The sequence below is a fragment of the Gopherus evgoodei genome, chromosome 2, assembly GCF_007399415.2.
Source record: "Gopherus evgoodei ecotype Sinaloan lineage chromosome 2, rGopEvg1_v1.p, whole genome shotgun sequence".
Lineage (NCBI taxonomy): Eukaryota > Metazoa > Chordata > Testudines > Testudinidae > Gopherus > Gopherus evgoodei.
Genome location: NC_044323.1, coordinates 128,840,891 through 128,868,144, shown reverse-complemented (window position 1 = coordinate 128,868,144; position 27,254 = coordinate 128,840,891). Strand labels below are relative to the sequence as shown.

At 40.3% G+C, this 27,254-nt stretch overlaps 1 protein-coding gene across 3 annotated transcripts in view; it reads right to left on the bottom strand.

Annotated features, from left to right (window-relative positions):
* Nucleotides 1-27,254, bottom strand: part of ADCY2 (adenylate cyclase 2) — a 459,805-nt gene that overhangs the window by 299,502 nt on the left and 133,049 nt on the right. For 2 of the 3 annotated variants that reach the window (XM_030551678.1, XM_030551680.1), the window contains one exon: nucleotides 22,897-23,058. The exons of the other annotated variant lie outside the window; for it this stretch is intronic. In XM_030551678.1, coding sequence (XP_030407538.1) covers nucleotides 22,897-23,058 — 162 coding nt within the window. The remainder of the gene's footprint in view (nucleotides 1-22,896; nucleotides 23,059-27,254) is intronic. 3 annotated transcript variants of the gene reach the window in all.

Here is a 27,254-nt window from a genome sequence, read left to right as displayed (position 1 = left end):
TATAATGAGTTGAACAACTACGCTCAACCTGTCAAAAAGAAATTATATGCAATTGCACAGACAAGAAACAAAAGAAAGGAAGATGGAGTGAACATCCCAGTCATAAAGGATGCAGGGGGCAGACTGGTTGTGACAGGAGGCATGATATTAACCAGTGGCTGAAGATAGCAACTGGAAAAGCAGCAGGTCCAGACAACATTGTGGTGGAAATGATCAAAGCCTTGAGAGAGGTTAGTGTCCAGCGTGAGTTCGACGTACAGTTTGGATAGGGAAGAAAATTGAAAAGGAATGGAGAAAGTCCAGATTGGTACCAATATGCAAACAAACATGGTGAAATACATGACTGTACAAAATACCAAGGAATTAAATTGCTGTCCTACTGCAGAAACTGTTAGAGAGAATCACAGTTAGTCCCATTCACCAAATGGTGGAGTCCAATTTAGGAAAGGAGAGCAGATTGGTTTTAGAAGAGGATGACACATGGTATATTCATTGCTAGAGACTTGGTGGAAAAGACGCAAGAGGGAAATGTCGAGCACAGTCGGGCTTTCCTTGATTTGGAGAAGGCATTCAATAAAGTACCTATGTGACTGCTGGTGCCTCTCCTATGATTCTATGAGGTATCGAAGGATTTTGTCCAGATGATGATGGATTTTGTATGATGGCTCGATGACAAAAGGGCATCCAAAAAATGGATGCCTTTCAGTGTAATGGAGGGTTTTGAGGTGAAAGTTTGGCTCCACTAGGGTTCACTACTTACTATTGGTAATTGTGGTAGTCTTCATAAGTAAGCAAATCTCAACAGAAGGTGGTATGAAGTTGATATGTGCAAATGACATTGTGCTAAGAACCCATAATGAGGAAAATTTGGTCCAGGTAATAGTTCCTTGATCTAGATGTGACACTGTATGGAATATGGGTGACCATTTATAATATTATCAATACTAATATTATAAAATTGCTAAGAATATTATACAAGATATGCCATGTAAGGTATCAGTGGAAAAGTGGCGATTTGCTAAATATGATATGCTTGTTTATATGTATGTATCATCTTTGTGTCATGAGTTATAAATATATGTGATATAGTGATATCTCAAACTTGTGCTACATATCCGGTTGACACCATCAGAGAGATTGGCAGCAGCACTATCCAGCCTGTTTGATGGCTCATCAAGGGCAATCAGCTGTATAATCAATCCACTGAAAGAAGCCAGGGGTTACACCTATGAGTCAGCAGGACATGTAGGGACGTGCCTGTTGACAGGGGACTCCAAATATTTTCCATGTCCATGGGCTGTGAGCTTGTGTTTGGGACAAAGGATGTACAAGTCATATGGCAGGGGATATAAAAAGGCAGCTTCATCACCTCCATTTAATCTTCAATCCTGCTTTCCCCTTCTGAAGTAACGTCTCTACAAATTAAAGCTTTGAACTGATAGACCCATCAAAGCTTTGGATGTGTTCCAGAGGGACTCAACAAGCCAGGAAACTCACCAATACTACTAACAAGCTGATATATGGACTCTGAAGTCATATGTATGTATCTGATTGCTTTGACCATTTAATAATTCTCTTCTCATTCTTTTCTTTTCTAATAAACCTTTGGCTTTAAATACTAAGGACTTGGCTGGCAGCGTGACATTTTGGGTCATATCCAAATTAGTACTAACATGGTAATATAGCTGTCCCTTTGGGGATCAGAAGAACATTTTGTATAGTGAATAGAGTTTTAAGTAACTTCTCATTTTACTTGACCTATTTGCTGACTGGGAGCCAGAGAACTGGAATGCAATAAAGGGGGCTGATTTCTTCTTTTCAGCTTATTGATAAACAGTATAGGGGATCAGGAGCACAGTTTGTGGTTGGTTGATGAATCTAACTACACGGTTAACTATCAGTTTTGGGAGAACATGCTCTCTTTTTAGCAGCCTGCCCTGACCTTGACATTTTCAGTGTGACCTGCCCTAGGCACCTCGGGTCACACCAGGCATCAAAAAAAACAATGGCCTCAAATTGAGCAAAGAAAAGACTGAAGTAATGTGGCTGACTCCCATAGAAGTAAGACAGATGAATATCAATATCGAGGGTCAGTGTATTAATCATATTTCTGTGATTTAAGTATTTTGGGAGCTGGATAGAGGCAAATGGAGAAATTGGCAAAGAACTACAAGCAAGGGCGCTGAACATGGGGTAAGTTTAGCACAATATAAGTGGTGTGATTTATGATAAACAGATGCCTAGACTACTTATGGAACACTATACAAAACTATGGTAAGACCAGCTCATCCATAAAGATCAAAGACACGGGTGATCCAAGAAAGGCACTTGAAAAGATACGAAGCTGTTGCAATGAGATGTCTGAGGACAGTGACGGGGTGACACTGCTGGACTATATGTGGAAAGATGTCATCAGGACTCAGACCAAGGTCTGCAATAGCATAGAAAAGCTGCAAGAGAGGAGGATGAAATGGCATGAACACGTACAAAGGATAGATGTAGAGAATCCTGTTGTAGACTGTCATAAACAGACAGTTAAGGGTTAATTCCCCTTTTACCTGTAAAAGCTGACACCTGACCAGAAGGACCAATAAAGGAACAAGATACTTTCAAAGAGGGAGGAGGGAAAAAGTCTTTTGTCTGTTCTGTGTGTGCTTTTGCCAGAGTCGGAGATCCAGAAAACAACCATCTAACCCTTGTTTAAATTAGTGAGTATTTAGATAAGAATGTGGTAGATTTCTTTTTTTTTCTCTTTGTCATTTCTTTTGCAAACATAGAAGGAGAATCAAATTGTGTTTTTGTGTAACATTAAGGTTTTGCCCAGAGGGAAATCCTCTGTGTTTTGAATCTGTTGTCTGTGAGATTATCTTGCTTTCTTATCTCACAGAGGTATTCCTTTCACCTTTTATTTTTCTTTAATTAAAAATCTTCTTTTAAGAATCTGATTGATTTTTCTGTGTTTTAAGATCCAAGAATTTTGGATCTGGGCTCACCAGGAATTGGTGAGGGGGAAGGGAATTTTCTTGAGTCTACCCAGGAAAAAGGGTATAGAGACTCAGGGAGGGAAATTAGTCAAATCCTGCCAGGAAAAGGGGGATAAGGACTGGGGAAATATTTAGGGGAAGGCAGAGTTCCCAAATGGCTCTCCCTCAAACCTTTTTTAAAACATTTGGTTGGTGGCAGCAACTGTTTTGCCTAAGCTGGTAAAAATTAGCTTAGAGGTTATTCATGCAGGTCCCCACATCTGTACCCTAAAGTTCAGAGTGGGGTGACACCTTGACAGAGACATTTGAGACTACAGCTCACAGATGGAGAACAAGAGGATGGCCAAAAGAAACAATGAATAGATGGCATCTGGGAGGACAGAGTGGATATGAAAAGAGCATTGGACTGGCAAGCTGAGAAAGGGGGATGAAAGAAGCAGATATATAAGAAAGTTATTCAAAAAAAGATGAATCTATTAATCAAAAAGGAACTATATCAATCCAGCACACAGAGAGGAAAGATGCTATAGCCCAGGGGTCAGCAATCTTTCAGAAGTGGTGTGCCAAGTCTTCATTGATTCACTCTAATTTAAGGTTTCGCGTGCCAGTCATCCATTTTAACGTTTTTAGGTCTCTTTCTATAAGTCTATATTATATAACTAAACTATTGTTGTATGTAAAGTAAACAAGGTTTTCAAAATGTTTAAGAAGCTTCATTTAATATTAAATTAAAATGCTGATCTTATGCCACCAGCCTGCTCAGCTTGCTGCCAGCCTGGGGTTCTGTTCACCTAGGCCAGCAGTGGGCTGAGCAGGGCCTGCGGCTGGGATGCCAGCTGGCAAGTGGCTGGCAGCCGGGACCCCAGACCTCAGGGGGGCAGGTTCAGGAGTCAGGGCAGAGGGCTGGGTGGTATGAGGGGTGCAGGGAAGAAGGCTGGGTGTGGGGGGGGTCAGGGCAGAGGGCTGGGGGTGTATGGGGGGTGTAGGACAGAAGTCTAGTTGTTTGGGAGGGTTTAGGGGTCAGGGCTGGGGGTGCAGGGCAGAAGGCTGTGGGGGGGAGAGGTCAGGGTTGAGGGGTGGGGGTGCAGGGCAGAAGGCTCGTTGTGGGGTAGGTTCAGGGGTCAGGGCAGAGGGCTGCAGTGCTTGGTTCCTGGGGGTGCTCTCAGCCCCCTGCCCTGAGCAGCTCATGGCAGGGGGCTGGAAGGGATATGCCCTGTTCCACCCCAGTCCCGAGACCCCATCCCTACCTCTTCTTTGCCTCCTCTACGGAGCAGCGAGCACACTACCACTCTTCCCCCTTCCCATCGCAAGAGCCATCAACTGATTGGCGCAGGGAAGGAGAGGGGGAGGAGCAGGAAAGCACCACGCTGCGCGAAGAAGTGGAAAGGGGGGAAGCTTCACTACCGCAGGACCAAGCTTCTGCCTCCTGCCCCCACAGGGGAGAGCGGTGGGCAGGGGGGCTGAGTGGGGCTGGGGGCTGGGAGCGCAGCAGGCAGCTGCATGCCGCTTAAAATCGGCTTCTGTGCCGTGTTTGGCACGCATGTCGTAGGTTGCTGATCCCTGCTATAGCCATAAAAGAACAGCACTAAAGTCAGCAGCTGTGTTACATAACATAAGAACATAAGAACGGCCACACTGGATCAGATCAAAAGTCCATCTAGCCAGTATCCTGTCTACCAACAGTGGCCAGTGCCAGGTGCTCCAGAGGGAGTGAACCTAACTGGCAATGATCAAGTGATCTATCTCCTGCCATCCATCTCCACCCTCTGACAAACAGAGGCTAGGGGCACCATTCCTTACCCATCCTGGCTAATAATCATTAATGGACTTAACCTCCATGAATTTATCATTCTCTTTTAAATGCTGTTATAGTCCTAGCCTTCACAACCTGATCAGATAAGGAGTTCCACAAGTTGACTGTGCCCTGTGTGAAGAAGAACTTTCTTTTATTTTTTTTAAACCTGCTGCCTATTAATTTCATTTGGTGACCCCTAGTTCTTGAATTATGGGAATAAGTAAATGACTTTTCCTTATCTACTTTCTCCACATCACTCATGATTTTATATACCTCTATCATATCCCCCCTTAGTCTCCTCTTTTCCAAGATGAAAAGCCCTAGTCTCTTTAATCTCTCCCCATATGGGACCCGTTCCAAACCCCTAATCATTTTAGTTGCCCTTCTCTGAACGTTTTCTAGTGCCAGTATATGTTTTTGAGATGAGGAGACCACATCTGTATGCAGTATTCAAGACGTGGGCGTACCATCCATTTATATAAGGGAAATAAGATATTCTCTGTCTTATTCTCTAACCCTTTTTTAATGATTCCTAACATCCTGTTTGCTTTTTTGACTGCCTCTGCAAACTGTGTGGACATCTTCAGAGAACTATCCACGATAACACCAAGATTTTTTTCCTGATTCATTGTACCTAAATTAGCCCCCATCATATCATACTGTGGCAAAGTACCTGCTTCTCCTCACCAGGCTCAGTCCTTTTTAGCCTTGGAGACACAGGCTTGGGCAAAACAAAATCCTTCCAGGTCGCACAGGGTCTGGCTGATCCCTCCCTCAGTCAGTCCCTTGTGCTGGGTTTCTCCCCTTCTGAGGCCAAAGTGCACTCTTCCTTGCTGGAAGGGTTTAGAGCCTTGTGTACCTAACTTGCTGGCAGCTTCTGTCACTCTCCACACTGTTTCCATGCCAGGGAGAGTTTAAAAAGGTCTCCAGCAGTTGGGGCCAGCTGAACCTAATTAGTTCCCTGGTAACTCCTTTTCCAGCTGAACCTTATTTCCCCATGGCTCTCTCTCCTCAGTGGATAGGGAGAGGCCTTTTAACTCACTCTGGGACTAATTACTATCCCCTTTGTAGCCATTTGTCCTGGGTTTGCCACAGTCTGCATAGTTGGGGTTATTTCTTCCAATGTGCATTACTTTACATTTATCCACATTAAATTTCATTTGCTATATCATTCCCCAATTACTTAGTTTTTTGGGATCTTTATGAAATTCTTCACAGTCTGCTTTGGTCTTAACTATCTTGAGCAGTTTAGTATCATCTGGAAACTTTGCCACCTCACTTTTTATCCCTTTCTCCAGATCATTTATAAATAAGTTGAATAGGATTGGTCCTAGGACTGACCCTTGGGGAACACAACTTGTTACCCCTCTTAATTCTGAGAATTTACCATTAATTCCTACCCTTTGTTCCCTGTCTTTTAACCAGTTCTCAGTCCATGAAAGGACCTTCCCTTTTATCCCATGACAACTTAATTTACGTAAGAGCCTTTGGTGAGGGACCTTGTCAAAGGCTTTCTGGAAATCTAAGGATACTATGTCCACTGGATCCTCCTTGTCCACATGGTTGTTGACCCCTTCAAAGAACTCTAATAGATTAGTAAGACATGATTTCTCTTGATTTTTGCCCAACAATTTATGTTCTTCTATGTGTCTGACAATTTTATCCTTTAATATTGTTTTAACTAATTTGCCCGGTATTGACATTCGACTTATCAGTCTGTAATTGCCACTTCTAGAGCCATTTTTAAATATTGGTGTTACATTAGCTATCTTCCAGTCACTGGGTATAGAAGCCGATTTGAAGGACAGGTTACAAACCATAGTTAATAGTTCCACAACTTCACATCTGAGTTCTTTCAGAACTCTTGGGTGAATGCCATCTGGTCCCGGTGACTTGTTAATGTTAAGTTTATCAATTAATTCCAAAACCTCCTCTAGTGACACTTCAATCTGTGACTCTTCCTCAGATTTGTCACCCACAAAAGCTGGCTCAGGTTTGGGAATCTCCCTAACATCCTCAGCTGTGAAGACTGAAGCAAAGAATCCATTTAGTTTCTCCGCAATGACTTTATCATCTTTAAGTGTTCTAATCTTGGCTCTGGTAAAGACTCCAGATATGACCTTAGACAAATGATACAAATTCTGTGTCTTAGTTTCTCAATTAGTAAAATGGGGATAATATTATTTACCTATCATATCTTGAAGATGTATTATATTTTTAGAGGGCCACACTATATATTTAGGTAAAAAAACACTGTCACTGGTGCCAGAATAAATATTGTGCATCCTGTGCCTCAGGCCAAGGTAACTCTTTTTGATGAAGGTAGAGAGGGGAAAAAGGGGGAATTCCATATTAGGGGCAAAGGAAACTGAAACACATTCATGGCAGATTAGCTATTTAGAAGAGCGCAGAGATTTAGAATGTTGAAATAATTCCTGGAGATGAAATAACAGGCAAAAGGAAATTGAGGCAGTCAAAGTTGCCTAATAAATCCATTTATCACATGTATTTTACCTGCAAATGTGTGGTGGAAGGAGGTGCACATCTGTCAGTGATGCTTTCCTATTCAACAGAGCACGCTAATACTCAAGGTATATTCACAGATATAGGATACATCCTTCAGCTCAGGAAACATGACACATTATGCTTTCCCTCCTCTTATTTGAATATATTTTAACATGGTAGGCAAAAACTTACGCTGAATTTTGTAAATTGACATTCTATACCACTGGAAAATTCCATTTGCTTTATTCAGGCTGTTTCATTTGCTATACCATAGTACATTGCACATTTGTGACACATGGTCAGAAAGGGTTAAACTTCCTGGAAAATAAATAACCCTCAAAAAGACATGTGGAGGAATAATATTTATGTATTTACATATGTATGGAGTCAACAATATAATCAACAGTCCCTGTCTATGGTGTATTCTGATAGTTCAGAGATCAAAAGAACACCTTAGCATATAAATGAATTGTAAACGCAGGCTATCTCGGTATTCATCTCTCTTTGAAATATACTGTGAATGGTAGAGGAACAAGCAAATTGCCTTATGTTAATTCTATACCTAAGTACCAGTGATGGACCTCCCTCAAAGTCATCCTAATTACCTTTTGTTCCCAGAGGAAGTCCCAATTTGTCAAAGAGGACATGAAATTGTACAAAAGATCCTTGGGTCCTGATACGGTTATCTCAGATCTGCTTAGGCTTTATCAGGGGAAGTTTGAGTCACAAGATTGAGGTCCCAGTTATGCTGGTACACCTGGAATATGATATTTTGACATTAGACTATCACTTAGGAACTATTTCTGAACTATTTCTTTGCAACTACAAAGCTCACCATCTCTGCTATGAATCTAAACCTCAATGAATTGAACTTATGTCTGTATGTATACTGATCTTTTAACCATAGTATCTCTCTTATTGTTAAATATATTTTAATTTAGTTAATAAGAATTGGCTGTAGCTTGTATTTGGGTAAAATCTGAAACATTCAATAACCTGGGAGGTAATGTGTCCAATCCTTTAGGATTGGTAGAACCTTTTCTTTTATATAAGGAAATAAGATTGTCAGGAATCTTCATCATATTTGACTGAGGTACCTGGATGGAGGCCTGAGGCTGGATCAATTTAAGGGAACTGTGTTGTTTGGACTTCTGAATAACCAGTAAGGTAATAAAGAAGCTGTTCTATGCTGGCTTGGTAAATCTAAATATTGGAATATCCACCAGCTTTATGGGGATTGTCTGCCCCATTCTTTGCAGTTCACCCTAATTGAGTGATCATAGCTGGCCCCCACTGGGACCCCGGTCACAACATTATATGGATTATTGTGAATTACTATTTGCTATGACTAGTTGCTATTTGTACGGCAATAAATAAATAGACAGTAGTGGGTTGAATTCTGCCCTCAGATATGCAGACAAAACTGCAACTGATTTCAAAGGAACTTGTGCAGATGGCTCTTAATGCAGAACAGACTTATTTAACCGCATATTAACATATTGAATGTGATTGTTATGAAAATTTAAACTTTTTGTTTCCTAATTTTTGTCCATTTACAACTGTTACCTGAAAGTTACATTGACAAAACAATTTTCTAATTAACATTTCACCTAACACTGTACTTGTACTGCTAAAGTAACGTTGGCATACAGATTGAAACAGTTGTTTTCTATTTTGTGAATATGTGTACAGAATAGGTATTTGTGTGTGTGGTGGGGGGTGATGCCTTCTTTCTACTATGAGCACACTATTTAAAATGTTTCCTTCATATAAATGTATCAGTTCAGGAAATGTGTCATATTCTGCCGTATTTGTCTTTTAAATTCATTCCAACATTATAGACTCATAGACTCATAGGTCAGAAGGGACCAATCTGATCATCTAGTCTGACTTCCTGCACAAGGCAGGCCACAGAACCCCACCCATCCAATTTTATAACAACTCCTATCCCAGGACCGAGTTATTGAAATCCTCAAAATTGGTTTGAAGACCTCAAGCTGCAGAGAAACCACCAGCAAGCGACCCGTGCCCCACGCTGCAGGGGAAGGCGAAAAACCTCCAGGGCCCCTGCAGAGGCGGTAATCAGAGATGACATCATCCCAAGAGGTTTGGGGTGTTTTCAGACCCAACCTGAACCCAACACTTGTAGTAGGGCTCCACTGGATTTAGGTCAGGTTGCAAGACTCTAATAGTGACTGCTGATTAGGAAAAGATACTTGCATAACGTGTAAGTTTCCCATTAAGTTGTCAAAACAAGTCATATAACTGGGCTCTAGACCCCTGAACAGGCCAGATGAGACAGATTTGTTTGTATATATCTCAGTGAGTACTATGTGGCTGGGACCCTAGGATCCAGGATGGATAATAATCAGTGATTTCAAAATAAAATTCTTGAACCTGAATTTTTAAATTTAAATTTGGTTATTGTAACTTAAATATGCTTTTCTTTTAAAAATAAGCTAATTTAAAATTAAATTTGAATTTATGACAACCTATATTAAAGTCTAAATTTACTATAATCCATGAAAATCTTTTAAATTATATAAAAATAATCTTCAAACTGTACATATTTGCTGCTGAAGCTGTAAAGAAAGTAAAATCAGTGAACCAGTGGCAGCTGTCACAGTTCAGGGAAATTGCACCTCTATACACCCCTCCATGGTCCCTCAAGGGCATCCACTCTAGACTCCGAGTTCCATAGCCATCATCTCTCTTGGGAAGAGACCTGCATCTCTCTCCCTCCTGACTAGGATATTTCCAGGCTGCTCAGTTCCCTGTCTATACTGTGATAATACTTCCTTTGTTTAATAAATCAATTAACTTTAAAAGCAAAATGTGTTTAATACTAAATATACTTTATATATATATATAAATATCCGGCACCCATTTAAGGTATTTTTAATTAATAAAAAAAATTTTGAAAATGCTATTTATGTGCATTTTTAATAAAATTGCAATTACCATTCAGATGCAGCTTGCCACAATTCACAAGTACAAAATTGATCATCGTCTAAGAAAGAAATGGATCATTCACCACTTTCTAACATAGCAATAAATGTAAAAATAAAGATTTTGAATAAATGTCGACTATGCTAAACTGCTTAAAAACATGTACAGATATAATCTCATTGGTTTGCAAAAAGAAACATCAAATTATATCAACCAAAGTCTACCTTTTGTTAGCAAAATAACTAAAAAGTACAATTGCAAAACAAGATTAAAATTGATAATTTAAATCAAGGTTTCCAGTTTGTTGATTTAAATCATGATTAAAATCAGTGATTTAAATTACTGTGGTATCAATCAATCCATTCTGCTTGGGTCTGTGATCAGCCCTGGTATTTGAAGTCTCTGAGCAGGTAATCACTCCCTGTCAGCAAAGTGTTGGAGCTGAACAGTGAGGTTTCATATGTAAGTTAATTGCCAGGTGAACAGGAGAAGTAACAGGGAAGTTTCAGAGGGAATATATGAGGCTGTCTTTTCAGGCACAGTTCTATGCTCAGACCATGTTGGCCAGTGATGCAGCTATGGTTGTGACCTGCAATGGACATGCCAGGATTTCTTTCCAGCCTGAAACCAGAAGGGACTTTGCATGAAATGCCATTTGGAGGCTGCGATGGAAGCAAAGATTTGTAAATTGGAAAGGCAAGTGCAGATACTACAAACCATCAGAAAGGCTGAGGAGAACTTGGACAACCAGATTCAGACAATATAACCAACCCAAATTCAAGAAAGAAAGGAACTGGTTAACCAAAGAACCAGAGAAAGTGGCAACCAAAGAAGAGGCTTGGCAGTTCATAATCACCAGAGGGAAGAGGACCAGGTAGCGTTCTACACAGTAGAAGCAAACAAGGAGGACAGGCTCTGGTTATCAGAAAGAAGGGGCCCAGGAGGAATTCCACACAGCTGGATGTATCCAATCATTATGTTTTTGGTGTGGAAACTTCTGAAAATTTCTCTGAAGACCCAGCTAGTTGAATGGAATGGAAAGGTAAATGGGAGCTGTGACCAGCTACTAAGCACAACTCACAAGACAATCAAGCGTGCCCACACAGAGAACTCCAACCAAACCTGGAAGACAGACAATCGTGGTTGGGGATTCTGTGCTAAGAAGAATGGAAAGCTGCAAGGGACACATGCACAACAGGACAGTGTACTATCTTTCTGGAGCCAAAACACAAGATGTGACTATAAGTCTGAACAGGTGTCTAAAGTCAAGAGACAAGAATCCACTGGTGATGGTGCATATCAGCACTAATGACACAGCTTTGCATGTTATGTCACTGATTAGAGGAAACTTCAGGGTACTCCAAAGGATACTAAGGCAGGAATCTTGATGTCATCTCTGAGGTCCTTCCTGTCCCATTAGCAAAGGAAGACAGAAGGCAGAAGATATTGGATGTGAACAGCTGCCTAGATAAGAGGTGCGAAGTAGAGGGTTTTGGTTTTTTGGAACGAGAGTTCATCTTCTATGGGGAGAGGCAACTACGGTTTTGAATGGACTCCATCTCAATAAAAAGGGAACCAATCTCCTAGGGGGTAGGCTAGCAGCAGGGCCGCCGAGAGTGAGTTCAGGCCCCAGTGAAAAAAAAATGTTGGGTCCCTCAGCAAGGGCAGACCAGCTAACCAGGGCCAACAAAGCCAGGGAAGCCGGGTCCCCTTCCGGACCGCCAAGCCCCAGTAATTTGTACCAGCTTCCCCCACCCTCTCGTCGGCCCTGGCTGGCAGACTAGTCAGGAAGGCATGAAACTAACAACAAAAGAGAAGAATGAAAAGAAGGAACACATCATCACTCAGCACAAAATTAAGATGTTGAGAACAAAATTACTCAAGGCACCAAGTGACACTATTTGCCTGCCTTTACATAAGTGCTAGGGGCCTGTGAAATAAATGAACAATTCCCATTCCTCTTGTTTATGTACATAAATTCAACCTAATTGAAACCTGTTGGGAAGATTCATGTGACTGGAATTTTAAAACAAATGGTTATAATCTATTTAGGAAGGATTTAGGGGGCAAAAGAGGGGTTAGAATGGCACTATGTCAAAAATGACCTTACCTATTGGCTGAAGGTACATGTTTTGAATGCTTAAGAATTTTTGTGCTAATTGATAAAAACAATAGATGGAGAACAACCCGGTGTTCGGTACAGATCACCAAATCACACAAGAGGAGGTACAACCAGCTACTTAAGCAATTATCCAGTAATGAGTAGGATAGAATGATGCGTGATCATGGCAGACTTCAAACTGAAGTTATGATTACACAGCAAATGAAGGTGTGATTGCATCATGGATAGCACACACGCTCTAGCTTTAGTGCAGGTAACAACAGTAAAGAAAACATAGCAGCACAGATTTAAGAGCAGACAAGCAACCTTAGTATATACCCAGGATCTCCAGAGGCTTCTAATGGAGTGGCTAGAATGCACTGGAGCCCGTACTGTCACATCTTCACTAATATTGTTATATTTTTTCCAACTAGATTAAACCTGGCACTAGTATGCCTACCCACACTACAATCACGCCTTCAATTTGCCAACTAGACATACCCTGAGTGACACATGCAGGAAGTCTCATACTGCCAGTACTAAGACCGACCTTAGAATCTGTAAATAATTTAGATGACAATTTCCTGCTCAAAATGTGTTACAACCAACATGGGGGAATTCTATATTAGACCTGTCTTGACTGATAAAGGGGACTTGATCACAGAATTAAAAAGCAGAGATTCCTTAGGTGCAAATGATCATGGTTTGATTACATTTGTTATATGCAAACAGAATAAAGTTCAAATCAGTAATACATACACTTGGCACTTTAAAAGAGCTAATTCCACAAAACTGAAAGGAATGATGAGCTAAAACTGCTGGAAGAGAAAAATAAAATAGAATAATGTCAAAAATAATTGGGAACTATTTAAGAATATTTTTACTAGATGCCCAAAAAGCCACAACTGGGAAAGAAAGCTACATTAGTTAAAAACTAGTCTGGTTTAGAAGGGAAGTGAAAACAGTTATACAAATTTATATGTATTGAATAAAAAAGGGAAGTTGATTGCAGTCAATACAAGTTAAAAACTAGAAATTAGAAATGTAGAAAATTGACAAAGAAAGCAAAAAGACACAAGGAGAGATCAATGGCCAGAAGAGTCAATGGCAATAAGAAGGATTTTTTTGAAGTATATTAGGTATAAAAGGAATCCTAACAATGATATTGATCCATTACTAGATGGAAATGGTAGAATTTTCAATAATAATGCAGAAAAGGTAGAAGTATTTAACAAATATTTCTGTTCTGCATTAGAGGAAAAAGCCTGATAATGTAGCCATAGTATATGATCATCACAGAATCATAGAAATGTTGGGCTGGAAGGGATCTCAAGAAGTCAGCAAATCCAACTGTGGGCTGTGGCAGGACAAAGTAAACTTAGATCCCTCCTGACAGATGTTTGTCCAACCTGGTCTTACAAACCTCCAATCACGGGGATTCCACAACCTCCCTTAGAAGCCTATTTTAGGATTTCCAAGAGAGAAAGAGAATCCATGCTCAACTACACTTCTCTTCCAATGCCTAGGCTGTTAACATTAGGTGTTCTTGGTCTGAATGAAGGAGTCCCTGCTTCAAAAGATCTGGTATTTTCTGCAGGTCCATGTCGTGTCCTTCACTACCTAGCAAGGTAGTGGGCCAGTAGAAATCTGAGAGGAGGACCACAACTCTCCCCTTTCCTCTTTTTTTTCCCTCTTATCCTTTCTGTGAATGAAGAAATACTTTCCATTCCCACAGTTATTCAGGAGGATATTAAACAGTACCTTCTAAAGTTTGACATCTGTAAATCAGCAGGTCTGGATAATTTGCATCTAAAAGTTTTTTTTTTAAAAATCAGGCTGAGGAATTCACTGGACCATTAATGTTGATTTTCCAGTAACTCTTCGAACACTGGGAAGTTGCAGAGGACTGGAAAAAGTCAATGTTGTGCCAATATTTAAAAAAGGGATGAACCTGGGTAATTATAGAAATGACAATCTGATATCAATCCGAGGCAAAATAATGGAACAGCTGATACTAGACTTGATTAATAAAGACTTAAACGGGGGTAATATTAATCCCAAGCAGCATGGATTAATGCAGAATAGATCCCGTCAAACTAACTTGATTTTTTTTATGAGATTACAAGTTTGGTTGATAAAGGTAATAGTATTGAGGTAATATATTTAGACTTCTATGGGGCATTTTAATTGCTACTGCACTCCATTCTGATTAAAAAACTAGAATGATACAAACAAACATGGCACAAATTAAATGGATTAAAAATTGGCTAACTGATGAATTTCACAACGTAATTGTGAATAGGGACTCATCTTTGATATGCAGTGTATCTAGTGGGGTCCTGCAGGGATCTGTTCTTGGTTCAACACTATTTAATATTTTTATTAATGACCTTGAAGAAAACATAAAATGATGAGTGAAAGTTTGCAGATAACACAAAAATTAGGGGAGTGCTAAATAATGAAGAGGACAGGTCACCCATACAGAACAATCTGGATTGTGTGGTAAGATAGGTGGAAGCAAACAACATGCATTTTAATATAGGTATATATAAATATCTAGGAAAAAACCTTACAGGCCATACTCACAGGTTGGGGGACTCTATCCTGGGAAGCAGTAATGCTGCAAAAAACTTGGGAATCATGGTGAGTAATCAGCTTAACATGAGCTCCCAGTGTGACACGCTGGCCAAAAGGGCTAATTCAATTCTTGGATGTACAATCAGGAGAATATACAGTATGAATAGAGATCTTATTTTATCTCTGTGTTTGGCACTGGTATGACTGCTACTGGAATACCATGTCCAGTTCTGGTATCTACAGTTCAAGAAGGATGTTGAAAATTGGAGAGGGTTCATAGAAGAACCTCAAAAATGATTAAAGGATAATTATAATGAAAGACTTAAGAAGCTCAATTTATTAAGCTTATTAAGTTAAGAAGTGACTTAATGACAGTCTAGAAGTACCTAAATAGGAAACAAATATTTGATACTGGTCTCTTCAATCTCACTGACAAACGTATAACAAGATCCAATGGCTGATACTGAAGCTAGACAAAAATCAGACCAGAAATAAGACCAAGATTTTATAACAGTGAGGTTACTTAACCATTGGAATAATTTACCAAGGGTTGTGGTGATTCTCTCACTGCACATTATTAAAATCAAGACTAGATTTTTTCTAAAAGATATGCTCTAGTTCAAACAGAAATTAATTACCAGAAGTGCTATGGCCTCTGTTATGCAAGAGATCAGACTACATAATCAGAATGGTTCCTTCTGGTGTTTTAATCTATGAATCTATTACATTTTCACCCACACTGTGATTACGTTTTTTCAATAAAGATGTTATTAACATTTATTTCAGGGGGATGGGGTGTTCCCATAGGTGCAGAAACAAAGAAAAAGCTCACTCTTTTTTCCCCAATAGGAATGAGAAAAGACATCTAGTAGTAGCCAATTAAAATATACCTGATGCCATTTTCTTTCCCTACTGTGTTTTTTTCCCCTGTTTAACTAACTAAAAAAAGATGGAGACAGGACCGAAGGAGTGAAAAAAGCGTTTTATTACAGATATGTTGTTAGTGATCATTGCTGTTAAGGTTAAACCTGGAGTATGTTAAATCTTTTGGATACACATTTTATTCTCAACCCATGTTGGGTAAAGTTTGTTTTGAAGACTAATCAAAGCTACAGTAAAGACACTAATGTACAACCTAGTCCAAAAATGATTATGTATTTCTGAACTTGCATTCCTTTCGTCCGGTGGGCCGGGGATCAGAGTACACATCAGACAACACCCATTATCTGACATATACATCATTTCTGTAACTAAATTCTTCACTGAGAACTGATTTAATTCAAAATGGGAGTCCAGGCATTTGTGTACACTCTAGTATTTGAGGTCTGACTGCAGGAATATTGACTATCTTGCTACCATCCCATTTCTAATTATTTTGTAAAATAAGTAAACAGTACAAATGGATAAAATGTGCAATTACATAAATTAGAGCATATTATTATGTCTTTGAAGCTGGGGTATTCTACAAAAAAATTTGTTGCTTTGTTATCAAACAAAATAAATACAATTAATGGCTGGCAGCATAAGCTACTTTCTTTTTTATGGAGCCAATCTATATTGGCCAAAGTGGAGCCAAAATATTTGTTTATTTATTTTAAATCAGAGCCAAATTTAGCTCCATAACTATAATTTGTCCAATTCAGCCTCAAAAGAATTCAAGGTCTAGAGGTTCAGTCTGCTGGCAGCTTGCTTTTCTCTAGATTTTAACTACTAATCTTTATGGAACAACTTTATTCCAAACCCCTATCTAATCCTCACTGACAACCACTCTTTGTTAAAGGAAAGTTTTTATCGCATGGTCCTGTTACATAATTGAGAAGAGCTATTCTAGTTCATTTATAGACCTGTGTAATACACCAAAACACCTAAAGATAAGTAAATAAGTGTTAATAAGTATTAAACAATGATTTCCAATGTATCCTCCACACCCTGAATGGCATGTTATATGGACTGAATATTACACATTAACAGCAGCAAATCAGAAAATATACCTATTGTCATGTATAGAGATGTAAGAGGGCAATATAAGAACATAAGAAAGGCCATACTGGGTCAGACCAAAAGTCCATCTAGCCCACTATCCTGTCTACTGACAGTGGCCAATGCCAGGTGCCCCAGAGGGAGTGAACCTAACAGGTAATGATCAAATGATCTCTCTCCTGCCATCCATCTCCATCCTCTGACAAACAGAGGTTAGGGACACCATTCCTTACCCATCCTGGCTAACAGCCATTTATGGACTTAACCACCATGAATTTATCCAGTTCTCTTTTAAATACTGTTATAGTTCTAGTCTTCACAATCTCCTCAGGTAAGGAGTTCCACAAGTTGACTGTGCGCTGCGTGAAGAAGAACTTCCTTTTATTTGTTTTAAACCTGCTGCCTATTAATTTCATTTGGTGACCCCTAGTTCTTGTATTATGGGAATACGTAAATAACTTTTTCTTATCCACTTTCTCCGCATCACTCATGATTTTAGATACCTCTTTCATATCCCCCCTTAGCCTCCTCTTTTCCAAGCTGAAGAGTCCTAACGTCTTTGATCTCTCCTCATATAGGACCCTCTCCAAACCCCTAATCATTTTAGTTGACCTTTTCTGAACCTTTTCTAGTGCCAATATATCTTTTTTGAGATGAGGAGACCACATCTGTATGCAGTATTCGACATGTGGGCGTACCATCGATTTATATAATGGCAATAATATATTCTCAGCCTTATTCTCTATCCCCTTTTTAATTATTCCTAATATCCTATTTGGTTTTTTGACCCCTCTGCACACTGCGTGGACATCTTCAGAGAACTATCCACGATGACGCCAAGATCTTTTTCCTGACTTCTTGTAGCTAAATTAGCCCTCATCATATTGTATGTATAGTTGGGGTTATTTTTTTCCAATATGCATTACTTTACATTTATCCACATTAAATTTCATTTGCCATTTTGTTGCCCAATCACTTAGTTTTGTGAGATCTTTCTGAAGTTCTTCACAGTCTGCTTTGGTCTTAACTATTTTGAGCAGTTTAGTATCGACTGCAAACTTTGCCACCTCACTTCCAAAAATATACAATGGTAAATTTTCTTTACTTCATTGTGCTTCAATGTATTCATGTACTGAGTGCACTGCTGAGAGTCAGAGAGCAAAATTAAGATATGAAATTCAGTTTGAGGTACATCACTGGCATACACTTTATTTCTTTCTCCCATGTAATTGGAGAGACAAATCCAGCTTTTCTTCACCTAAAAAAAAAATTGGAATACTGTCCTGAAAATTCTATACAAATTTCTATACAAATTCGCTGGCTGCACAAAGTATTTCTTCCATTGTCTCCACACCAAACAGGAAGATACAGATGATGGAAGTTATTATTGTTTCTGTGGAACAAGTAAATTTCCTTGTATAGATTGTAGAAACACTTCTCTCCCTAACAAATAATATACTCTCAAAATATAACCTTTAGGGGGAAATGGCTGCAATAAGAGTTACCAGAATGGAGTGTGAGGTTGTGCCATCTCTAGAGCCATGAAAAGGCAAATGGTGGAGGACAACATAACTGGTACTTTGCCAGCTAGAAGTAGGCACCAGCCATTTGCAAAATGGCCACATTAGGGATGAAGCCATTTGGTTGTGCGAAATTTTGAAGAGCTAGAAAAGCATGCTGGTAAAAAACAACAACAAATAATCTTGTTAACTGCCATAACAACCACACATGGATACTGTATGCAGAATCCATTTTCCTTTTATTCATAGAATCATGGGACGGGAAGGGACCTTGAGAGGTCATCTGTTATTATCTAGACCATCCCAGACAGGAGTTTGTCTAACCGGCTCTTAAAATCTCCAATGATGGAGATTCCACAACCTCCACAGGCAATTTATTCCAGTGCTTAACCACCCTGACAGTTAGGAAGATTTTCCTAATGTCCAATCTGTCTGTTACAGCTATCCCCTATTCCATTTTGTTTCTTACAGCTGTCCCCAGACTCCATTTTGTTTTCTGTTCTCCTGTGGCTGCCCTTCCCTGGCTGTTAAGTTGTTTACCAGGGCCACTGCCCTTCTCAAAGGGAGGGCCCCTTAAGTTGTTTAACAAGAGCCATTGCCCTTCTCAAAGGGATGGCCACTTGTGCTGGGTGCTAAGTGGGACCACTGCCCTGTTCAAAGGGTTAGTCCTGTTATCACCTCGTTGAGCCTGGGCTTGGTGTAGGGTAGGCAATGTCCAGAGCTGCAAGACCTAATGTGTTTTTAAGATCCTGGGCATGAGTCATAGGCCTCATGTGCTCTTGAGTCACCTATTGCACAGGACTATGTCCAGGCATGTCTCTGGGCTTACCTTCAGTTTTTTCCCTGTGCCCCCTCCCGTGTGACAGAGGGAGCCTATCAGGATTACTGGCGGGAAACTGCCCAAGTTTACCTTTAAAACCAGACATTTTTGAAACACACCTCAGAAAGGTTCCTGCATTGCTGCCTGGTCTGATCAGCCAGGGGTTCTGGGGGGGTCCTTTCTCCGCTCTCGTTTTATTTTTGAGCGTACCCCCATTTTTGAACGCCCCCCCCCCACGAAGAACGAATTGCTACCTGAGAGATCTCCTGATTATTGAGACTGTACCAAGCCCTCCTTGCCTCTTCTGATGTTGCTGCTGCTTCTGCCTTTGCTGCTGCCCTGGGGACTGGTAAGAATCCCTCTGTAAAACTTTCTATACTTTTATTTTATTATTTTAGCTGCTGGCTCTGTTTCCCCAGCACACAGACTCAAGCTAAACCTTGGTCTGTGTCTTAAAACCTCTCTTAAACTCCAGGGCTCTTTGCCGCTAAAAATAAGTTTGTGCCGCTGCTAAGCTCTGCTCCTGTGGGCTTTGCCTTGGGGCTCTCTGCTTTCAGCTGTATCCACCGCTGTAGCCACCATCCCTTGGCTTCCTTGGGAGCTGGGTCCTGGACACATACCACTCTGCCCTCTGTAACCTCCCCATAGCATAAGGTGCACCATAGGTCTTGTTTTTTTTAGTTTAATAAGTCATAGTTTGTTAAGATTGTAGAGCTTGTAAGTTTCAACTGCCTTGTTATAATTTACTGTTTTGTTGCTCCATATAGTTGCTTGTTATAGCTTTGCTTAGAATTGTGATATTTGTTGTTTTGCCTAGTTGTTGGTTAAGATAGATAAGGTTTTTTGCTGCTTAAATTCGCCTTCCTGCTGTCCTGATCTCTCCTTGAACTTTCCCGTGTCTGTTTTTCCCCCGCTCCAATCTCCCCCTCTGTGTGCTCCTCCGTGTCTCCCTGTTATAACCCTTTGCTGCTTTTCCCCCGCATCTGCACTCCCTCCGAACTTCCCGACTCCTTGCTGCTTCCCCCACCCCGCGTCTGCATCACCCTCCGAACCTCCCAAACCCCTTGCGGCTTCTCCTCCTGTGAAACTTCCCAAACCCTTTGCTGTTTTTTTTACCTTTGTTTTTGGTGTCCGCTTGTTGCTTAAACCTCTCTCTAGCCCTTCTTTACACTTCTCCGCTGTCCCTCCCCTACCGAAGATCACCATCACACTGCTCCGTTGTCCTTACCCTGCAGGGCTTCAGAGTCTCTCGCTGCTTCCAGCCGCTCGTCTGCATACCACTAATCACTCACTCCCCCCCCCTCCTGTTTCTTGACCCAGCCTTCATATTGATATTGTATTGTTGTACTGTAACTCACATTTTACTTGTAATTATAACACCCCATTGGTTGCCTCCACTTTTCTGATATACTTTGTATTTGCATTGATGCCACTGTGTTACATTGTGTATCTAGCTATTAACTCATATAGAAGCTACCATTTTATTTTGCATTTCTTTTGGGTACGCTTTGCATTTCCACACTGTATCTAGAGTTGCTTATTGACTGTACTGTATCCCATTGTGCTGAACCCCACTTGCTGTAGCCCACTATTAGAACTCCCTACACTGTTCAATAAGAAGAACCTCCCCCATCGTTGTCTATTGTAAACACCCTATACACCCCATCCCATCGTATTTCATTATTAAATTCCCACCACTTCCTTTTTTTTCCTTTAATAAAGAAATTAATTGGAACCCCAGCTGTGTGGTAATTGCTCCCCAAGATCCCATATACCTGCAGGCAGGGACACAACCTAAACCTTCTTTGCTGTAATTTAAGCCAATTGCTTCTTGCCCAATCCTCAGTGGTTAAGGAGAATAATTTTTCTCCCTCCTCCTTGTAACAACCTTTTATGTACTTGAAAACTATTATGTCCCCTTTCAGTCACCTCTTTTCCAGACTAAACAAACCCAGTTTTTTCAATCTTCACTCAGAGGTCATGTTTTCTAGACCTTTAATCATTTGTGTTGCTCTTCTCTGAACTTTCTCCAATTTGTCTACATCTTTCCTGAAATGTGGCACCCAGAACTGGACACAATACTCCAGTTAAGACCTAATCAGCACAGAGTAGAGCGGAAGAATTACTTCTTGAATAAAACACTCCTGCTAATACATCCCAGAATGATGTTCGCTTTTTTTGCAACAGTGTTACATTGTTGACCCATATTTAGCTTGTTGTCCACTATAATCCCCAGTTCCTTCCTAAGTGGAATACTTTGTATTTGTCCTTACTGAATTCCATCCTATTCACTTCAGACCATTCTCCAGTTTGTCTAGATCATTTTGAATTATAATCATATCTAAATCACTGATGACAATATTGAACAGAACCGGACTCAGAACTGATCCCTCAGGGACCACACTCATTATGCCCTTCCAGTATGATTCTGACTCACTGATAACTATTCTCTGGGAATGGTTTTCCAACCAGTTATGCACCAGATACACAGATATTATGCAGATACATCACACACACATAAGTGGTGGCTACTACAATTATCAATAATGATTTTTTTAAAAATGTGGTTGAATGTTTCATATAATATTCTGGTCTTGCAGAAGGCCCAGAACAATTGCACCTTCTTTGTGTTCCCCCAACCTAAAGACCAAAAATCACCACCAATGGGCAGGAAGAAAGTGAGGCCATGTTCCTCATTCAAGTGAAACTCCTACAAAGAAATAAACCTCAGATAATCTTCTCCTCATGCCCCATTTAATATTTTTGATAACACAACTCTGCATTCAGAGCTGGAGGTAAACCTAAAATCTACTTTCCTAAAGTAGGAGATATTTAAGTTGACTTTATTGACATTCACCTATGATTTGAACACATTATACACAAACTATACTTGGATTCTCTACATTTTTCTAATTAAAGTTCCAAAACGTGAATGGAAATGGTTTCATTCTTCACCGCTTTCTAATGAATTGATTGGTTGTTATTCTTACTGTCATTTGTTAATTTTCTTGCCTGTTTCATGTATACATTTACAAAAAACTAAGCAAATTGTTTTTTAAGCAATGCAGTTTCAGTGCAAAAGAAAAATGATAATTTGTTCCTAAACAAGCCCATCTACTTCTGTAGGGATATACTAACACAGATAACATGAAAGTTGTCTTCCAAATGAAATGTAAATTTTCCCTTCAAAATTTGTTTTAAAATCAAAGCTGAGATTCATATATTATTACAAATAACAAAAAATTCTGATAATTTGAATTTTTTAAAACATCTGTGAATTTAACTGTACACAATGTCTCATACAAAAATAACAGAGCTGAGTTACCAATTAGAAATAGTCTTTACTTGAAAAAATGGTATTGTAATTCAGCAATCAGGATAATGGATATGCCATTTAGAAAGGTTATGCTAACCTCAGTTTCTGCATTGATAATTACTAAGCAGCTGTTGCTTCTACTGGTGGAGTGCATGTTCAGCTATCCATTAACATTACTGACATTTAACCTTAATATAAGAAAGTGGGAAGCTGTGAATCAGGTTGACAAGCAATACAAAAATGCAAAGAGAAATAAATTCATGTTCCCAAGCACAGATCACAGTATCTGCTGCCATGTTTACCTGGCAATTCAGTGCGTAATCAATGATTAATTCTATTAATCACCTACCTGCCAAACCAAGTGTTCCTTTATGATGGTTGTAGTTGATAGACAGATGCTCAGCACAATGGTGTGAGATGAAGAGGTCAAGACACTGGCAATTATAGCATCTCTCATGTTGAAGGGCAGCATGGTATATACCACAAATATAATGAACAAGAAAAATGATACCTGTGCAGAAGAGTAGGAAAAAAAGAAACCTGTCAAATTCATTTTGGCATAAAGAAAAGTTACCACTCAACATTAAACTAGCTGAAACTACAAGCAAATGTTCTTTATAATTCAACTTAGGTTAACATATAGAGGAAATTTAAAATGTTCCTGAAGGTACCCTAGACAAAAGTACTGAATTATATTTGATTTAAAAATCACAGTTTCAGAAGTTGCATGATTTCTCATATTCGTGTTACAAAAACATTCAGATTTGTCATTACAAAACAAAATAATAGTTTCATAGTATCATGCCCACAACTGAAGGGAAATTTTCTTGGAAAGAAAAGCTACTTACCTTACAGCAAGCTGAGTTTTTTAAGATGTGTGGTTCCTATCTGTATTCCACTGTTGGTACACATACACTCCATGCACCTCACACTGGAAGATTCTTGTTTGCAGTGTCTGTTGGTCTGCATCTCCTCCCCTCTCATCCTCATGCTCTGAACAAAAGGTATAAAAGGCAGCGTGGAACAACCACCTTTCCAGTTCCTTCTCTACCATAAATTAAGGAAAGAATGTGAAGCAGAGGGGAAGGAGGGCAGGTAGTGGAATACAGATAGGGACCACACATCTTGAAGAAATTCAGTTACTTTAAGGTAAGTAATTTCTCTTTCTTCTTTGAGTGCTTGTCCCTACGTTTATTCTATTTCACTGTGGGTGACTGACATGCTGGCAATGAGAAGGGTGTGAGGATCAGGGCAGCAAAGATGATTGGAGGACTGACACACCAAAGAATGTGTTAGTTACGGAGGCTTGCACTATGGCATAATGTGTCATGAAGGTACAAATGGAACTCTATGTTGCTGCTTTATTTCTTAGGGCAAGGCTACTAAAGCTGCTTGCACTCTAGTTAAGTGGGCTCTTGTTCCATGCAGGAGAGGAAGATGCAACAACTGATACAGAAGGATACAGCCTGAAATGCTCTTAAACACTTTCTGAGGAGATCCATTGACCTCTCATTTGCTCCACTAGGGAAAGAAATAGTCTAGGTAACTTGCTGATTGATTTTGTTCTTTGCACTAATATTTGTCACACAAACAGAGAATGAAGTCTTTTATCTTCAGTGCTGGCATGAGGCTTTGGAAAAATATAGGTAGCTGTATTGTCTGATTTATGTGAAAGTCTGAGTTTACTTTAGCGGTGAATTTTGGGTGTAGCCTCAATGAGACTTCATCCTTATAGAATACTTTATAGGGTGGATCAGCTACAAGGGTTCCAAGTTCCCCCACTCTTCTAGCAGAAATGATGGCCGCTCAGAAGGCAAGCTTCATCAATAAGTGAGACATTGAGCACCCAGCTAATAGTTCAAACAGTGGCTTAGTTAAGGTCCAGAGTACCTAGTCAAAAAGCCCAGATTGCAGTGAGAACGGTTATTGAAGTAAAGATTCTAACCAAACCTTTAAGAAAATGTACTGTCACAGGGTGGGTGAAAATGGAATGCTCATCAACTGAAGGGTTGCAGGTGCTGATCACCACCAAGTGAACTCACAGTGAGCAATGAGCTAAGGGAAAGGCCCACAAGAGAAAATCCAATGCCTGATTCCTCTGGGGACATGTGGCGACGGTGGGCCCAAACAGAGAATTTCTTCCACTTGGCTAAGTAGCATTTCCTGCTGGATTCTTTCCTACTGTTGTTGAGGATGGATTGAATGGCTTCTGAAAATGTCTGTCACATGTCTGACACCAATCCAACACCATGCCATGAGATGGAGAGAGTCCAGACTGGGATGTCTGACCTTGCCTTTGTCCTGGGTCAAAAGATCAAGGAAAGATTAGATGCTGCTAGGTGGACAGGTTGACATGTGAAGAAGGCTGGGAAATCACAACTGCCAGGGCCATCAGGGAGTGAAGAGAATGATTGTCACTCCATCCAGCGGTGCTGGAACACTTTTTATAGTGGGGGTGCTGAAAGTCAGATAATTAAACTGTAAACCATGTGTGTTCAAAAGCAATGTGAAAAAGCACAATTCCTGCTCACACCACACAGGTGCAGCACAGCTCCCAGATTCTCAAGAATCGCAAAATAATTTAAGCTTTGTTCTGACAGCATCAGCAAACTTTTCACAGTAAAACCTGGGGGTGTTGCAGCACCCTCAGCAACTGTGCCTATGACTCCATCCTGTTGGATCTTTCAGGGAACTCGAGGTAAGAGTGGAATGGGGAAAATTGTATCTTAAATGACTTATCCATGAGTCTAGATGGGCACAAGGAGTTCTGACCCTGAGCCCCTCTGGAGAAGGAAATTTTGCATTTTGTGAGATATGAAGAGGTCCCAACATGAGATTTCCCAGTAAGTGAATATATTGTTCACCATGAAATCATGCAGCTTCCATTCACAGCTGGTCAAGAAATGTCTGTTGAAGCTATTTGCTAGTGAATTGTGCAGCCTGGGAGGTGTACTGCTGATAGGGTAACCTGGTGACAAATGCACCAATTCCACAGATTGACCACTGACTATAGCCATTGCTATTGATCTTGATGCTGTATCTGCTGCACCAACTTCAGCCTGTAGTGATGATCTATCCATCAACTTTTCTTCACTGATAAGGGCCTGAAATTATGCCCTATCCTCCAGAGGTTGTTTATCCTTAAATTCCGAGAACTTCACGTATTTCATGAAATTGTACTTTGATAGCATGACTTGGTAGTTGAATATTCTGAACTGGAGGCTGACTGACATCAAAACCTTCCTTCCCAAAAGGTCCAAACATTTGGCCTCCTCATCTGCAGCAGTAGATCTTAGGTGCTGTTGCCTAATCCTCTCTTTGGTCAGTTGGGCCACCAATGAGTTCATGGCAGGATGGATAAACAAAAACTGCACTCACGGGTGGAATGAAGTCCCTCTTTTCCACCTTTTTAGAAGTACGCATCTGTTGCTGGAGTATGCCATACAGTTCTGAGCAGTTCTAGAATGACCTCTTTTATGAGGAGTGCTACTCTTATATGTCTTGAGAGTTGTAAAACATCCAAGAGCTTGTGATGAGAGTCCTGAGCTTCTATATGGATTTGGGAGTCTGCCACTCCTTGACAGCTCTTGAAACTGTCTATGGTCATCCAGGGAGAGGATGAGGCAGAAGCAACTGCCTCATCCAGGGATGAGGATGATATTCATGACAGTACCAGCAGTACCACTGGATCAGCCTCCTCTTCTTCCTCTTCAATGGCTTCTTGATAGAGATCTGGTTGGTCTAATAGGGTAGAATCATAGAATTGTAGGATTGGAAGGGACCTCCCAAGGTCTTCTAGTCCAGTCACAAGCACTCAAGGCAGGACTAAGTGTTACCTAGACTATCCCAGACAGGAGTTTGTCTAACCTAATCTTAAAAATCTCCAATGATGGAGATCCCACAGCCTCCCTAGGCAATTTATTCCAGCCCTTTACTATCCTGACAGTTAGGAAGTTTTTCCTAATGTCCAACTTAAATCTCCCTTGCTGCAATTTAAGCCCATTGCTTCATGTCCTGTCCTCAGAGGTTAACAAGAACAATCTTTTACCCTCCTCCTTGTAACAACCTTTTATGTACTTGTAAACTGTTATATCTCCTCTCAATCTTTTCTTCTCCAGACTAAACAAATCCAGTTTCTTCAATTTTTCCTCATAGGCGGCGTTTTCTAGATGTTTAACTATTTTCATTGCTCTTCTCTGGACATCCTCCAATTTGTCCACATCCTTCCTGAACTGTGGCATCCAGACCTGGACACAATACTCCAGCTCAAGCATAATCATTGTGGAATAGAACAGAAGAATTACTGCTCATGTCTTGCTTACAACATGCCTGCTAATAGATTCCAGAATGATGTTTGGGGGGTTTTTGCAACGGTGTTACACTCTTGACATATTTAGTTTGTGATCCACTATGACCTCCAGATCCCTTTCTGCAGTACTCCTTCCTAGACAGTTATTTCCTCTTTTGTCTGTGTGCAATTGATTGTTCCTTCCTACGTGGAGTACTTTGCATTTGTCCTTATTGTATTTCAGCTTAGACGGGTGATGAGACTCCAGACAGGATCGTAGATTCAGTCACCATGGTTCCCAATAAGAGCAGTTAGTGTGTCAAAGGCAGGATATGGAGGTCCCTAAGGCACTGGGTACTAGTTGTCCTCTGGAAGGTATCCAGACATGTAAGGTGGGGCCTAAAAGATTCTTGATCCTC